This window comes from Wolffia australiana, chromosome 14 (assembly GCF_029677425.1).
Source record: "Wolffia australiana isolate 7733 chromosome 14, ASM2967742v1".
NCBI lineage: Eukaryota > Viridiplantae > Streptophyta > Magnoliopsida > Alismatales > Araceae > Wolffia > Wolffia australiana.
This window is the reverse complement of record NC_135848.1, coordinates 5434503-5451791: the sequence shown is the minus strand read 5'-3', so window position 1 is coordinate 5451791 and position 17289 is coordinate 5434503. Positions and strand designations below refer to the sequence as shown.

General features: G+C 38.9%; 1 protein-coding gene across 5 annotated transcripts; it reads right to left on the bottom strand.

The window, feature by feature from the left end:
* Positions 1 to 12933: 12933 nt before the first annotated feature.
* On the bottom strand, positions 12934 to 17289 carry LOC144711739 (protein FAR1-RELATED SEQUENCE 9-like). Of its 5 annotated transcripts, none has more exons than XR_013583647.1 (5): positions 17102 to 17289; positions 16256 to 16709; positions 14184 to 15815; positions 13781 to 14123; positions 12934 to 13489 (listed from the first exon to the last, which is right to left on the bottom strand). XR_013583647.1 is itself a non-coding variant. In XM_078585759.1 (4 exons), exons 2-4 carry the CDS (start codon positions 16688 to 16690, stop codon positions 14073 to 14075), a joined length of 2118 nt encoding a protein of 705 aa, XP_078441885.1. In that variant the 5' UTR covers positions 16691 to 16709; positions 17102 to 17289; the 3' UTR covers positions 13549 to 14072. The 5 variants fall into 5 exon arrangements, 1 of the variants encoding a protein (XP_078441885.1); XR_013583648.1 differs by having other exon boundaries at positions 12934 to 13379; XR_013583649.1 differs by having other exon boundaries at positions 13796 to 14123.

Sequence of the window (17289 nt, the reverse complement as noted above, 5' to 3'; positions counted from 1 at the left end):
GCGTATCCTTCGAATAGGAATGTTTAGAACACGTGCTTAAAGACTAGTGATCTCTGCATTACGATCTCATCATAATTCACTAAGTCCGATCATGTATTCATGGACTTCATTATATGCATCACACGTGCAGTATAATGAATATGTTATATTAATGAATATGGAACGAGATGTAGAATGTGTGATTGGCTTGCTGGCCACATATATTTCCATCAATTAAATCTTGCCCATACAAGCAGTTCTCGTTGCCCCTAGGTGCCTGGATGATCAACCTCTCTCTCAGAACGATTTTGCTCTAGGATGATCAACCTTTCTCTCTCTCAGCATTTGATTTGCTCTAATCTCTCGCCTAGGATCCTCTGCTCTCAGATTTAGGCTATCTATGTGTACTAGTTACCTCTTATTAGCATTGAGTTTTCACTACCATCTCATTTGTGATCAGATTCTATCACTCTTCATATTTTGCTCGTTGCGTGTATTTCAATCTTGTTAGCATATCTTGATCTTGTTAGCATATTTCGCTTATTGTGCATCAAGTGTGGATTCCATGGCGACATCTCTCTGTCTCCATCTCTCTTATTGCATATCTCTTTCAGATTATTCATCGCTCTGTCTCTCACTCTTATGGCATGTCTCTCTCGCTTTCTACAGTGCTCTTTTTCTGCACTATGTCGTCTCTCCCTACTTACCTCTCTCTACATCTCTCATCCTTTCCCAGCATATCTCTCTATTGTTGGGTTCTGTGCCTTAATTAAATTATGGAAAACAGGTTTTCCATGGCTGTGGAAGAGTTTATTCAATTCAAAATCGATCTATGAAAAACTAAATCACATGTACCTTATGGAGAACTTATTCCATCCATGACCTACTCACTTTGAGATCATTCTAAAGTTGTTCATGTGCTCAGCCTCGAGGACTATCTAATGGATCACGTTGCTCCTGGATTTCCACTTCTTATTCAACTCCCCTTAAAGGCATTCCTTCATTGAGTAAAGAAGAGAGCAGAGCAGAGAAAAGAGGGGGCTCTCAATTCTGGCTGGTCTGGGTGCTTGAAATGAGTGCCCCATCCCTATTTATATCTAATTTAAATTTTTTTCCCAAAAAATCTATTTAAGTAAAATATATTCACCAATGTCAAATGATCTTATGTGAATGACCCTCTAGGTCCACAAATCATTCTAGTTAATGGTCGTAGTGGCCTAATTGATGGAAATATATGTGGCCAGCAAGCCAATCACACATTCTACATCTCGTTCCATATTCATTAATATAACATATTCATTATACTGCACGTGTGATGCATATAATGAAGTCCATGAATACATGATCGGACTTAGTGAATTATGATGAGATCGTAATGCAGAGATCACTAGTCTTTAAGCACGTGTTCTAAACATTCCTATTCGAAGGATACGCGAGAAGGACATCGAAGTATCCGGATAGAATAGCACTATCTAGCCTCACTCATATGATGAGTATGGCCGGTCCCGTAGCCATTAGTGTGGCGACACTGAGGATAGATAGTGGGCGCTCTTTAGTGGAAAGAGTTCACTGAATTGATCCGTACGAATCCCTGGATGGTATTATACTGAACTATCAATCAGGTTGATTCACGTCATGGTTGTGTAAGTGGTCCTTAGACCTGAGACACCAAAGACGTCTTGTGGACGGACGATTGTACTTTGGCTATGGCCAACGAGTCTCTAATCATGGGATTCTAAACGGTCTTAGTTCGGGTGCATCAAGAAGTACACAAAGACGATTGAATGGTCAAGATGGGATCGTCCACCCTCGATATAAGAGGTGACAACTCAAGGAAGACGATGCAACGAAGTCCTTGGCCAAGGCAGTGAAATATCGAAGAAGAGTTCTTCGATGATTTCCGAATGCATCAGTACTAACTCGAATGACCAATTAGGGTTTGACAGTTGACCATACCCTAAGTCGTCCAAGGAGCGTCAAGTGGATGAGGGATTATACATACACGGTAACCGATGATGAACAGGTTCTATGAGCGAGTCGATACACAATCCTTTGTATCTTCTAGGACACGAGGTGTAGCTTGGCACCCCACGTGTCGGAGTCTCGACCTATCGATTGGGTTAAATCAATCCGAAGTTAATTAATCTATATGATGATATAGTTAATTAGTTTGGAAGGCCAATAAAGGTTATTGGGCCGTTGGAGTTGTTAACTAGACTGATACATGGGCCTAGAGGGTCACACGTGTTGAACTAAGAGGGGGTGCATTAGTTCTACTTCTTTTATTTATATAGATTTCTTGTTTAACTCTCTCTTACTTCACTCAAGGGACAATAAATTTTTACCCTTCTTCGGGGCACTAATGTGCCCTTACTGCAGCCGCGCCTCACCCGAGGAGTCGCCCTGACTCCACTAATCACTTTGGCAAATGCAAAGTGAGAAAAACTGTTCGCGATGTACAATCGCTCGCACTGATCTCAAGTAATCACACACTAAAAACACTTGCTCGGTGCCGATGTCTTCCTCGACCTCAATTGAGTGCCTTCTCAGCTTCCAGCAACGTTCTCAGCCTCTCCTCAGTCCACTCTGTGTTGACGAAGTCCTCACGTCTCAGGCCACCATCCCGTGTTCAAGTGAATGTGATCTTTCTCATGTTAGTGCACTTCCCTGAAAAGCAATATAATGACAATATCTTTGTTGACCTTAAGTCAACTTTTCTCCTAACCCTAGTTTTCTCCTAAATTCTGTTTTTCCACTTTCAAGTCACAAATCGTGTATCAAATGTCAACTGATGCCAACTACCAATGGATATGATCAAATGCAATCAAAATCTAAACTTATATCAACTGATAATAATTCTGCTCAATTGTAATAAGATAGTCCAATGAGATCAATTGATGTTTACTAATATCAGAAATATTCAAAGTAGACAATCAGATCAATCAATATTAAAGATCAATTGTCTTAACTCAAGTTAAATGTGATTTAACAAATATCAATTAAAATAAAATAGTTATATCAATTCTGATCCAATGTAGTTAGATGATATCAATTTAAATCAAACACTTATATCAATTCTGATCCAATGTAGTTAGATGATATCAATTTAAATCAAACACTTGTATCAAATCTGATCAGTTATAACAAAGATATATCAATTCAAATCCAATAGGTATATCAATTATGATCCAATATATATATATATGGGAGATATCAAATGTATTTGAATTTGCGAGTTAATGCATTCAAGAAATCGATTTAGATAGTTATTTAAATTTCATCCAATCTAAAATTCAAATTCTAGTTTACAAGATGAATGAATAATTTTCGAATTGAATTTCTTATATCTAAAGAAAACTGAATTTCAAGAATGTTACTTAAAAGCAATTAGAGTTAGGGCGCCTAAAATATTCCAATATTTTGAAATCGAATTCAAAACTAATTTGAATTAATCAAAGAATTCAAATAGATTTAAAGCTGTCAATATATTCAATAATCAAGAAGTCCAAGAAAGTTGGTTATATGATTTCAAATAATTGCAAACATCAAAATCGAATTGAATTTTATATCAATTAACAATGTAGTAAAAAGCGATTTAATCTTTAATCTTTATCAATCAAGATTTCAATTAGATTTTATGTTTGATTTCGCATAATCAAGAAACCGAAAACAACTTGTTATTTAGATTTCAGAAATCCAAGATCAAACTCAGTTTTTCAAATTATGAATGTTCATATTTCGATTTTAGATTCTAACTTACAAAAGTCAATGAATTTCAAGAGCCCTCAAATTAATTTCAACAGAAATCAAGAAATCCAAGATCAAAATCAGTTTTTTCAAATTATGAATGTTTAAATTTCGATTTTAGATTCTAACTTACGAAAGTCAATGAATTTCAAGAACCTTCAAATTAATTTCAACAGAAATCAAGAAATCGGTATCTTGATTTCAAGAAATCAAGAAATTGGTATCAAGAACCTTCAACAAGATATGGAACAATCTAACCAGGATTTTCTTGAAGAATCAGTAATCACAAACATGCAGATGATGACGTCCACCAGTCTTGAATTTCCTCACCACCAGCCAGAAGTTTCAAGAACTTTCAGTTGAGAGAGGGAGAGAGAGATCACGATTTTTCAAGAGAAGAGAGAGAATGAGCACCAAAGGAATACCTTAGAAGAAGGCTACATTGGATATTTATAGCCTCCAACTGTTATTGGGCCCAATTTTCCTTGTCTTATTGGGCTTCTACCTTAATTATAAACTTATTATCCCTAATATACTCCATCACATATTTATCTAATAAATGTCTATATATTACTACTATATTCAACTACTTAATTAATTTCATTTAATATCTATTATATTAAATCATCAAAATCCTTTTCCTAACAATCTCCCCCTTTTTGATGTATTCTAAAAATTAATTAAGTTGATAAGTTGGATACTCCAACACCCCCTTAATACCACAACTCCCCCTCAAGTTAGTGTGGTATTAGTCTTTTTCAAACTCATGTCCTCGTCTTTTTTCCTCAGTTATCATCGCCCATAGCTTGGATTTTTGCCATCAAACACTCCATATATAATTCTGCAACATGTCAGCATGTATCTACCCCTATCTCTACGGCCACCAGCAATGTTAAAATTTGCATAACTTGCCTCTCTCTACCCCTTGCTATCCTTTTTCCGCAACTATCTCCACTGCAATATGTAATGGTAAAATTATATTTCTCTCTATCCACTCACTCATATTCCTGCAGCCTAGTGCTACCTACCTACCAAACAAGGAGACACAATTAAATTTAATGAATATTTTTCATTAAGAAATTCCATAAAATTGTTAAAATTATTTACAAAGTATGAATAAATTAGGTTAATTTGGAAAATTCATTTATTATCATAAATATTTTTGAATTAGTTTTTTCTAGTATACATTATTTTTTAAAAATTAATATATTATATTTAATTATTTATTTATATGTCATTCAAAGTATTGTAAAATTAAAATTTCACTTACTCAGTATTTGCTCCATCTGGATTTAACCCTTACCTATTTTTTTACTCAAAAGAGAAACTATAAATATCGTTATATAAATCAAAACCTTAACCAACATAAACTAACCTTTGTTTATGGTTTATCAAGCATGACGAAGCAAAAATGGGGTGTTAAATTTTTTCGTTGTTATTATTTTCGCTTCAATCAAATAAAAAAAATTAATTTGTAAACTTACTCAGAGTTGTATAGTTGTGAATAAGGTCGTCTCCTCAAGGATTGGCTCTTCGATGTAGAATTAACTAATGAGTTAGGGAATATAGAGAGGGAATTTACTTTAATCATAATTCTAAGGAGTGTGTGTGTATATGTGTGTGTGTGTGAAAAAAATTATCCCTATATATTTTGTTTAGACTTATAATTACATATAGAGGTGTTAGAGGTTGATAAGTGGTTTTAGAAATTTCTTGTAGAATTTTTCGGAGTCAAATTATAGGAGAAACTGATAGTCAAATCATGCACATAAGTTGTTTGATAAAATGCCTCGAAGAAATGGGTTTATATATATTTTTCATAAAGAATGAAATTGATTTTCAGGTAAGCTTTTCTTGATCCTTCTCCCTCTTCCACTCTTCTCCCTCACTAATCTCCCTTCAGATCACGGCTCTGTCACTATCGTTGACCGAGAGACCCGAGAAAAATGAGAAGAAGATTGAGAATCAGGACTTCCTTGCCATCTTGGAGTCGATGTTGGCTTCAGACTCCGTTCTCGGTCGAAGTATACCCTCTTGGTAAATCTTATTAATTCTCTCTTCTTCTATCACTCTCTTCGCGTTCTCCCTTCAGGTTGCGTCACTGTCAGTGCCGTCGACTGAAAGTATCAAAATAAAGTGAAAAAGAAGGAAGATCTGTCCCTCCGTAATTTTATTCCAGAAGGCGTGTTTGAGTTTGGTGGCAAAAGATGCCATCTCCGGCGATTTACAACGTTTTTATAATCCAGGCATAGGTAAATTGATACAAGTTTAATTAATATATATGTTGATATAGATAATTAATTTGGAAGGCTAATAAAGGTTATTGGGCGACTAGAGTCATTAACTAGACTAATACATGGGCCAAGAGGGCCACATACAAATGGACTTTTGGATGTTGGAAGATATACTTAAGTTTTGGGGGTTTATGAAAAATACGCACCTAGTAAAAATAGGGGAAGGCCCTAAAAAAAATTAACCTGTGCCAGGATTGTTCAGGGGCCTTCCCCTTCTTCTCCCTTCTCCCCATGAATCCTATCCACTCCCGATGCAATCGAGATGGTATAACGACGGCGGTAGAAATTGAACGACACTTGTCAACGAGGAGTAGATACAATGTGCTAAGGACTGCATGGATACGTCTAGAGGCTGCACACTTGAGCAGCTCAACTCGTCTTGCTCTGGGATCCAAGAAATCACAGATGTGATTCCTGTAAATGTTCCTTGTTTCATGTTTTATCGATGCCATTACGATTCGGTTTAAGTCTTCCCCTATAGAATGTTTCGATTTTTTTATCTATGTCAAGGCCTTTAGAACCCAACAGGATGATCTCATCTTGATCACTCAATCATCTCCATGAGCTTCTTACTACATCGAAGCTATGACCTGTTAGAATCCCATGATTAGAGGCTCGTAACTCATAGTCAAAATGTAGTTGTCCATCTACGAGATCTTCTTGGTGTCTGATAACATGCATTTTCAGTAACTTCTATGATTTTATTTACATTTTTATCTGCATTAAATTACACATAAGTGCATGTTATCAAGCTCAAAATGATTAAATCTATTTTTAGAATGAAATTATAATTTTTGCATTTTTAAGGGATTTTTTAAACTATATATCCTAAAATAATATACTTTTTGAAACATAATATGTTTTTTTTAAAATTTTAGACATTAAATTTGGAAAGATATGCTTTTTTGAGTCAAAATATATATTTATATGTATTTTCTGGGCTTTATTTTAATTAATAAGCATTTTTAATATTTTATATTTATTTTAAGCCATTTTATTTTAAAATATTTATATTAAAATAACTAGAGGTTATTTTGATGATTGGCGACAGCCAATCCTTAACGGAGTTAATGATTGGCGTCAGCCAATCATTTCAGCACAGAATCATCGCCTCATGATTCGCGAAGCAACGATTGCAATCAATGCTAACAAAAAGGTTTTTTTTCTATGTTTTCTGCTCAAGGTGACGTGGATGAACCAAAAAAAGATGCCCTTTTTCATGGTAAATGCTGCAAAGACCGAGAAAGAAAAGGACAAAAAATGCTTTTTCCTCTCTCTCCTCTAACCCTAACGACGGCGACATGGCACACACGCATTCACACATATAAAAAAAAATTTAGCACACCTGACGTGGCGCGTGCTAACGCGCTGCCACGTCAGCTCGACCACTCTCTCTCTCTTATTTATCTTCCTTCTGTCCTTTTCTCTTCTTTCTAGGCGCACATGGCGTTGAAAATGATAGACGACACTCATGATATGAAAAGCGTGCACGGAAGATCAAGCGGTGAGGAATCCAAAGTGCATTGACTTCTCAGTGTGCACGAAAAATGACGACGATGATGAGGAGAGAGAAAATTTCAAGGGCTAGGATTTCTTGAACTTCAAACAACCATAACTTTTGATCTACAAATCTGATTGAACTGAAAATTTCAGTGTTGCTTCATCTTTCCCGCATCTTTTTATCCATACCCTCTAATCTATAAATAGAGGCATGGATCATTGTAAAATTGATCTTGAACTTGCTTCCTACTTGTGTGGGCTGATTGAAAGATAGTGAGTTTTGAGATCCATCAAGTGTGTTTCTGGTGTCTTGGGTATGTAGGAAGAAGCATAAGAGAAGAGGGGGAGCTTACCGGCACTCACAAATTACCATGATCCTAGCAGAACGTAAGGATCTAAGGTAAGTGTCTTTGCCTTACGTTCTTTCTCTCCCGACATCATCATTATCATAATTAGGATTTTTTATCAATTTTTCATTTATCATTTCACTTACGTCCCCATTGTCTCTTCTCCCCATCCCTGCCACCATACCACTCCAAATCTAATCACTATCGTTATTCATACCATCGTCCATCATCATGTTCGTCACGTGCACTTACTTTTTCTTTAAGTTAAATTAACTTATAACACTTTTATATCACTAGCTCACGTCCTCAAATCTTTTTTTCATCAATCCTCTCGTTAATCATCACTAGTATGAGAGAGTAGTTCCTTAATCATCGTTCCATGCGGAGACGATCCCTACTCATCACTAACTAAGTATTTTTAAGTACGGTTAATTATATTTATATTGAATAATTTCAATCACCAACAAAAAATTTTAACCCTAAAATTGAGATTATCAATGTCTCAGGTCAATGGACCACTTATATAACTGTGACATGAATCAACCTGATTGATGTTCAGGTATAATACCATTCAGGAATTCTTTGGATCTATTCAGCGAACGCGCTCTCCAAAAAGCATCCACTATTTGTCCTTAGTGTCGATAACTAATAGCCATAGGATCAACTAAAATTATCATAAAAGTAGGATCAATTAGCACTATTTTATTCAAATAATTTTTTATGTCCATCATGACTATCCATCGAATAGGAATATTTAGAATACATGTTTAAAAACTAGCAAGCATTGGATTAAGGATCTCATCATAATTCACTAGGTCGTTGCATGTATTCATTGCACGATCTCATCATGAACATCACACTAGAATAAAAATTTTATTCAATGAACTTAAACAAAATATGGTGGTGTGATTTGGCTTGAGGACCACATAATATCCATCAATGACATATTTCATATTGTTTAAATGTGGATGTCAAGTGGGCATCTGGCCAGTAGCACCAAAATCTAATATCCATGTTGTAGATAAGTAAGGCAATTTTTTGCGATGGAAAAACATAAAAAGATACCTGAGTGAACAAGTGATGTGGACCTGATAATTTCAGTGGCCTTTAGTTGATCCCTTAGGAGGTACAAATTGTCTAACAATATTGAGAGCTCAATTTTGTTGTCCACCTATTGCTTAGGGTCCATTTCTTTTGTAGTAATCATATTTCTACTTTTGCAATGAAATTTATCTGCCCATGCAGGGTGTTCATGGAGTTTCCCATAGGCGTCTTTCATATGGGAATGTCGTCAAGAATGGCTGCACCATAACTGGTCTTTGTCATCTCCACGTGGCCCCTTAGGTTGTATCTTCTTGGATCCTTTTGATATAGTTCGTGCACGGGATCTGATGGCCTGATAAATATGATGTGGTCAATTAACCATACAACCCAAAATTTGAAAGTATATAAATTTTAGGAGGGATCAGATGATTTACTTCTTTGTGAATCTGGTTTAATGTATCTTCGAAATTCAATTTATGCTCACATGTAAATAGTTGAGCTCTAGCGGCTTCGAATTCGAATAATAGTCCCTTTAGATACTGGTACACCAGATCACTTAAAACATATTGTCTATCCACAAATTGGCTGTAGGTGAATGATAAAAATCAATTTCCTTCCACAAGGCCCAAAGTTCATTTTTGTAATTGAATGTCGTGTGATTTTCTTGGAGCATAGTCATATATCGATCTATAAGGTCAGAAATCTAAAATTCATCTTTCAGCATTGAGAACCAGGCATGTGGAGGTAGTTGGTACTGCCTGGCAAACAACCAGGTATGAGATATGAGTAGGATTCCCTGGTAAGTTGGAGAATCTTCTGCCAAATAGTAGAGGATCTAGAACCAACATGCAGGATTCACTAGGTGACACGCGTAAGGATCAACCGTCTAGAAACGGCCAATGTTTTCCATCTTCTTGCAGAAGCACATTCTGGAGAAGGAGTTGCTTTTCTGTTGTTAATTGTGAATTCAAAATTGCTGTTACTTAGAAGCAAAAACTTCTGTAGCAGAACATAACTTTTATTTTCTCATGCAACAGAAAAGAAGGAGAACGACATAAAAATTTTTAGGGCTGGAATGGCAGACCGTTGGGAGCAAAACACCGCACCCAGGAAGATCACAAACCACCGCACACAATGACTTCAGTTGTTAGGGTTAAATCACCATGCAAAAAATCTTCCTTTTTCTATGATACAATGAGAGGGAAACTTGTGATTGGGAAGATGCAGTAACAGAGTGAAAAGAAAATAATAAAAGGTTTTGCTCATTTTTATATATCTTCTACACATAGTATATACACGATGGAGTACAACAGTCGCTTAACAATGACTAGAATAGCCTTAAAAAATATGCAGCACATTGGGCCTACGTGTTGTGTAGTAATGCTGTAACAATTATACATCAGTATCAAAAATGAAACAAATAGAGAAATAGTGGAGAAATTAGATGACTTTCTAAGCTAATTTACTGAAGAAGAAATTCGTCACCTCTTTAGAAATATTTTTAAAATGTAGCATGCATTTTTAGGGAATAGTTTTGTGCCAACATTTATATCCACTTTGATGTTTATTTTTTAAAAAAGAAATTTTGAAAGAATGAGAAAGGACAAGACACTTTATAAAAGACCAAAAAAATTCAAAAGCACAAAGAGATTGGCCAAGGTGAACCACATTAAAGAGGAATTCTCCCTCGGATTATTAAGGCTTTGAGGACTTCATATCCTTCTCTATGGAAATTTGGTAGGTTGATCAGAGTTTTTAGACCTTTTGTCAAACCTTGGCATTGGAAACCAAATAATTGTGTTTTTTTTCCCACTTCCAAAGCTAGTGGGCTAGAATTGTGAAACTATATGTAGGGAAAATGTAAGAGAGGCTTTTAGAAAAGGAATATCAAGGACAGGATTACAGGCAAGACAAAACCTGCAATAAACGTATAGTATTGCTTCCATTTATCCAACATATGGGCCCCAGCCACAACCTATGTGAATTTCGTAGCTTTCTAAGTAAGCATCATATGAGCTCCTCATGAGTAAGTGTTTGGTTATTTTTTTCATTTAAAAACTATGTTAGAGTAAAATTTTGCATCTATAAAAACAAGGAACTTTGGGCATTTTAAACTTTGATTTACGCAAAAATATGACACAAGAAGATCATAAAAAGGTGGGTGACATTTTCCAAAATATAGGATCAAATTGAAGTAGAGTTAATGATAAATTAAAACAACGAATATTTTGTTTCATATGAGCTAAAATTAAAAATATCCATACGTAAATTATAAATAAACAGTTAAAAAATAGTTGAGAGTAGTTTTCATCAAATCCGCTCAAAAAAAGGATGACAGAGATGCACTAGGACAATGTTCTGGGGTAAGCAACTAGGTTTGATTAATGACTTAGAGCCTCTGTGTGCTTAGTAGGACCCATTAAACAATTTACAAAAGTATGCTACTATTTAAGATATGAATTGTGGTGTTCATTGAGATGATAGTAATTTGTAGCATGTTCATATAGCTTTATCTCCGCACACATTGATTTTTGGAAATTCCTTCATTGAGTAGGTCCAAAGGACAACAAAAGTCCCTTTGTAGGATGCCTTGATTAAGGATATGATTGATCTATAGATAAAATGGTTTGGCTAATAAGATACTATCTCAACCACAACCTCAACAGTGAGACAATTGAAAGTTCTACGCATTAACCACCATGGTATCAAATAAAATAACTGGTGGACTCTAAAAAATAAGTCATACGTGGGTATATCATAAAATTCTAAAATTTCAACTGGATGCACTTGGGCCAAAAGGAATAAGACACAAATTTTATGAAATTAATGGTATGTGGAACATAATTTTGATAATTGAAATAGGTAGGTATATATTGTGCCATTGTATGTGACATAAAAATATACATTAAAATTATTGTGACATGGAGAAATAAAGTACCACAAAGAGAGATAAATCAGTTTGTAAACAAATCAATTAATATCAATATCGCCTTTACATATCCAACTAGATTGCAACCCTTTAGGCATATACATATGATATGGAGCCCCATGAGTTCGTGTCCTCCTGACTTGGAATTTTGGTTTTGAAAGAGTCGCAAATTCATATGTGATCCCAAGTCATGTTTTTTAAAATAGTTTGTGAGTTACGGTCAAATCCAAGTTTCCTTAAAAAGATCTGGGCGAATATTTATTTTTGAAGGGAAAAAAAGTAAGGAAATTATAATTTTCTCAAGAAATAAAAATGATAGTCAAAGTACAAGCTCTGGGACAACAGATTAATTATTTCATCATAAATAGCTTTAAAAATACTGCTTTGAGATACTGAGTTTAATGCCGAGACTTTGGCATTAACATTTGGATGATATAAAATTGGAAAAAAATAAAATGTTTTAATCAACTCACTTACTCTAAATTTTTTGCTTTCAGGAATCATCAATCTGTATCATACTAGGAATTGATGATTCAGTCAAAAATATAACCAATACATAAAAACTAATTTCTTTATAAACAACACATGTTATAGAGAAAGACAATATTAAAATAAACTAGATAAAAGACTGAGGTCAAAATTATGTAACTAAAAATATTAGAGGAGATTCAAAGGAAAATTATATTGAGAAAGACAATATTAAAATAAACTAGATATAAGACTGAGGACATAGTGAACAAGACCAGAGTCTAACTTGGTCAGGAACCAACAGATCTTGAACAATATGAACAGCCTACGTTCATACTTGTTCTTCTTTGTGAAACCAGACAAACATTGTTCAATCTAATTAAAATATATGAAAGAAAAACCCAAGTAATATCTTTCAACTTTGATCAACAAAATGGCACCTACAACCAGGTGGTTCTCAATTTTCGTTACTAGTTTTGAGTCTGAGTTGTTTCTAATTAAAATATTTCGAGAATGCTCCTCATCATTAAAGAATGTATGTTAGAGTTCGGACTCAAACAAATCATGTACAACTAGAAACTAATTAGATAGCTATTTTTTAAAATAAATTTTCAGTAGATAAATAAATACTAAATGAAAAAATTTATAACCATTTCAATAAATTGTGTTCCACTTATCATGTAAAGATAAAATTGCAGGAGGTGCACCTTTGATATCACAGTTTGACTCCTGGATCGACGTGAATGTCAGTCTGATACAGTCTCCTTGGTTACAAGTTATCTTACAGGACAACCCACACCTTCCAATCTCTTAAGGTTGACTTAAGAGCCTAAGGAAAACCTCCCCACTTCTTCTAGTGAGGATTCTTCCCTTCCATACATACATAAGTACACCTATTTATACTATCCTACTTTAAACAGTTATGTCTTCAGTTGTCTTCTTGGAACATATCCAAAGGTGGTGTCTGTTGGATGCCACCTCTGGATTCTTCATGAAAGGATGCCACTGTTGGTTGTGCTTCTTCAGATGCTTCAGTTAGGTTGTTATGCTGAATTCGTGCTCCAACAGATCCTAATGATGGAAGGCCATTATAACTGTCATAACTGCCACTTTTCAATACAGATTTATTTCTTCTTTTGTATACTTTAGGAAGGTTCATATCACAGTCACTATAAAGAGATCTGTACCATGGAAGAGGGAAAAAGTGAGCTCATTCAGAAAGAGAAAAATAGCTTAATAATTACTTTAATCAAACGACCAATCTTGCACTAGATATCCATTGTCTACAGTTGGGAAAACTCACATCCGATGCATGAGAAAACTGAGTTCCCCTGAGGGACTGAAATCAGATCCATGACTCAGATCAAAGAAAACATTATAGGTTGGACTGAGAAAACATTTCAAGATAACCATTATTACTCTCCTCAAAACTGCTCAATTGGACCACAAACAATGGAATCATCGGTGCTTACCAGTCAGTGAAATACCTCTCCGACCTGCCCGAGGAGAAAGACAGAGAAGATCAAGACGCATTCCAGCTGCAGAAGGGGTGTGGTCTTCACTTGTGCGCTATACAGATGTGGGTCCCACGTCGGCCAGCTCGCTGACATGTGTGCCATTAAGATCCGGGGCCCACGCTACGACAGCACAAGCCGGATGATGATTGTCAGGAAGAAGGGCCTGCTTGAAAACAGCATCATACTCTTCTTAGTCTTCCCTCGTCATCATTATCATCATCATCTTCTTCCTCTGCGAGAGGGCCGCTCACATTGGGGACCAGGTCGAGCCCAGGAGCTGGCCCAGTAGGTTGGTTACCTGGAAAGGCAATGCATCAATCATGGAGTCAAAGATGAACGAAGATGAGGAAGGCAGCACCTTTCGTTGGGGATCTGGCGGCTCCGCCTCATCATGGCCCGCAGCAACCTCCTCGTTGATGTTGATGGTGGCATCACGGCGAGCGGCAGCTGTAATCTCTGCCATGGCCCTGTCCAGCGCCGCCCTCACCAACCTGTGCAACTCCCCTGATGCTGCTCCCTTCTCTGCCACCCTCACCGCCTCCCGGCACAGATCATCGTACCTTGCCGCCACCGAGTCCTCCGCTATCCCCGCTGCCCTGCCCATCACTGCTGCGGCCACCTTGGCATTCCTTGTCCAACGTGTCAGAAAGCACTCTTCTGGCAGCTCCCTGACGTCTACCATCAGTAGGACGGCGAGAATGTGCCTGCACACCACACCGGCAAACTCAAACTTGCCACAGCTGCAGCTCGCCGTCCGCCGTCCTAGCTCAAGTGTCACCACGAAGCTGTCCCCTGAACCCTCTTCATCCCGCGCCACACTGTACTTGCCGCCGCTACCACCGTCCTTGTTAATCTTGTAAGCAGTGTAGCCCAGCGACTCCACAAACTCACTCTGGAAGTGGGCAAATACGGCGGCAGTGTAGACCTCTGCTGCCTGTTTCTCAATTGGGGATGCTGTCTTCAGTGGGGGTCGTCGCCGGGCCGTGTCAAGATCCGCTGCCGCCTCACGGTCGTGTCGCGCGGCCATGGCCAGGTCAAACTGCGCCAGCAGCACCCGGAGTGAGGTCTTGGCGTTGAAGTGGCGCTTGTAGAGGTCGTTGACTGTCTCAAGCTTCTGTGCAGGGGTGAGCTCACCGAAGAAGGTGTCACGTAGGTAGAGCGGGACCCAACGTTGACGGATGCTGAAAAGGGCCTGCAGCCAGGAGTTTTTGGTGAGGTCATAGCGGTGGAGGATGTCGAGCCAGGAGGACTCGAAGGCACGGACAGTCTCGGCACCGAGCACACAAGCTTCAAACTCTGCACGGAGGGCAGGGTGGGCGGCATAGGCATGGGCAAGCTTCTGCTTGGTGCGGCTGAGGATGGGCCACTTGCAGAAGCGGTGGCGGGTGGCAGGGAGGGCACGGGCAGCGGCGGCAGCAACAGCTCGGTTCTGGTCGGTGGTGAGGGAGCGGGGCGGAGGGCCACCCATGGCCTCGAGCCAGGTGTGGAAGAGCCATGCGAGGGAGAATTCGGTCTCGTCAATGAGGAGAGCACAGCCGAAGAGCACAGGCTGGAGGTGGTGGTTGACGCCAGAGAAGGTTACCAGTGGCGGCATGTACTTGTTCTTCTTGTATGAGGTGTCAAGGGAGACAGCATCACCAAAGACGGCGTAGGCGGCACGGGAACGGGAATCGGCCCAGAAGGCATTGGTGACACAGCTGCGATTGTCCACCTGGAGGGCGTAAAAGAAGCCGGGGTTCTGGGCCTGCCGCCGTCGGAAGTAGTCCAGCAGGTCCTGCGCGTCACCACCATCTCCAAAGGCTGTCTGACGGAGGAGGGTAGACGCATCCGAGGCCACAATGGTGGGCTTCTCCGCCGGCCCGGTGAACCCGCGTGCCCGGAGATACCCGGCCCGGGAACAGGTCCCCAGCACGTGCGTGTGTGCCATCTCCAACTTGGACACCACCCATCGCTCCTTATCTCTGATCACCTCCATGAAAGCCCGGCACCCCTGAAAACAATCGCCACCTCTATCCAGTTTGTTCATCACATGGATACATACATGTCCGTCTTCCATCCGCCCTTGTAATAAAAATAAAATATTTGCTCTGTTCATGTCTCGGCTAGACAAAAATCTTTTGGTAAAGTAGTCGAATCAATAGGTATATAAGTTGGCTTACTAAATATCTGTTTTAAGGTGTTGGATGTACAGATCAACAAGCAGTTCGAATATAAAATGATGCCTAGTAAACATGATGAAATGATGTTTGACAGGCTTTTAGATTGTTATTTCAAACAAATAGGGTCCAACAAGTCTAGAAAAATGGTGTTTTATCCGTCAGTTTTAGACCAAGAATCTGGGGAATGAACTAAATAAGTTCTAAAAGCTTCTTGAAAGCATGCATGCCTGCAGAACGTAGGAAGAAGATGAAGTGGAATCATCAAGCAAACCTCTCTCATGGAGATGCGCTCTCTCTTGCGGACCCCGTCGCCGGAGGGCTTCTTGCGGTATACGCCTTCCTTGGAGCAGACAAACCGCTTCATGATGAGGGTCTCGAGCACGCCTTTGGACCGGCGAGAGCGGCCGACGCGGAAGGGGAAGCCGAGGCGGCGGGCATAGTCGTTGTAGAAGTTCTTGGCAGCTTCGTCGGAGTCGAATTCCATGCCGACGAAGGGCTCCGGCTGCGGCGCCGACACTGGCATTGGGTCGAGCGGCTTGGCCGCCATGGCCGCCGCCTCGAGGTAGGCCATGGCGTCGTCGCCGCCGCGGCCATGGGCGTTGGCCTCCATGAGAATTCTCTCCACATAATCATTATCCATAAGATCATCTCCGTCACCCTTGCCCCCTTCCATCATCAACCTCAGAAACCCCGCCCCCGCCGACATCCAATTATTCAATAATTCTCTACGATACAAACCAAGAACACACATTTTTCCTTCAAGATGATGATCACAAAACAACCCACCAAAAGAATCTTAATTTTTCACAAATAAAAGTTCAAAAATCAAAACTTTTAAAATCGGGGGACTGTAATAATCCATAATTCGGCAAACGTGTTGAACCATGCAATCGATTGGAACATGCACACGAAAAATTAATCAGTAAAGGAGAATCATGGAGAAAATTCATCGCAATTGTTGCCTTAAATTCACAGAACCAACAGCAGGAGGATGGCCAAACGGAAATCAAACCGGCCGACTGATCTGAGAGTGTCATTGTCACCCTATCGATCATGATAAAGAAGAAAACATATGAAATTTGACAAAGAAGAAGACGGATAGGGATAGAGAGAGTACTTCGCCGGTCGGGGAAGCAGTGGCAGATGAAACCCTAGAAATCCTCGGCCGTGGGTGGCGGCGGAGGAGCGTTGGCGAGAACCCTAAGCTCACCAGAAGGTGATCCGACTTCGGAGAACAGTTAGACTGATCTGCTCACCTCCCTCCCCAATTTTACATAATGGGCTTGTCTAGAAAGCATGTAAATG

Bases quoted from the DNA above. Each gene is read 5' to 3' on its own strand.
- LOC144711739 (XM_078585759.1), bottom strand. From the start codon at position 16,690: ATGTCGGCGGGGGCGGGGTTTCTGAGGTTGATGATGGAAGGGGGCAAG. The intron at 15,816-16,255 runs GTTTGCTTGATG...GATTGTTTTCAG, and splicing joins AGCGCATCTCCATGAGAGAG to GGGTGCCGGGCTTTCATGGA. The intron at 14,124-14,183 runs GTGCTGCCTTCC...TTGCCTTTCCAG, and splicing joins CGCCAGATCCCCAACGAAAG to GTAACCAACCTACTGGGCCA.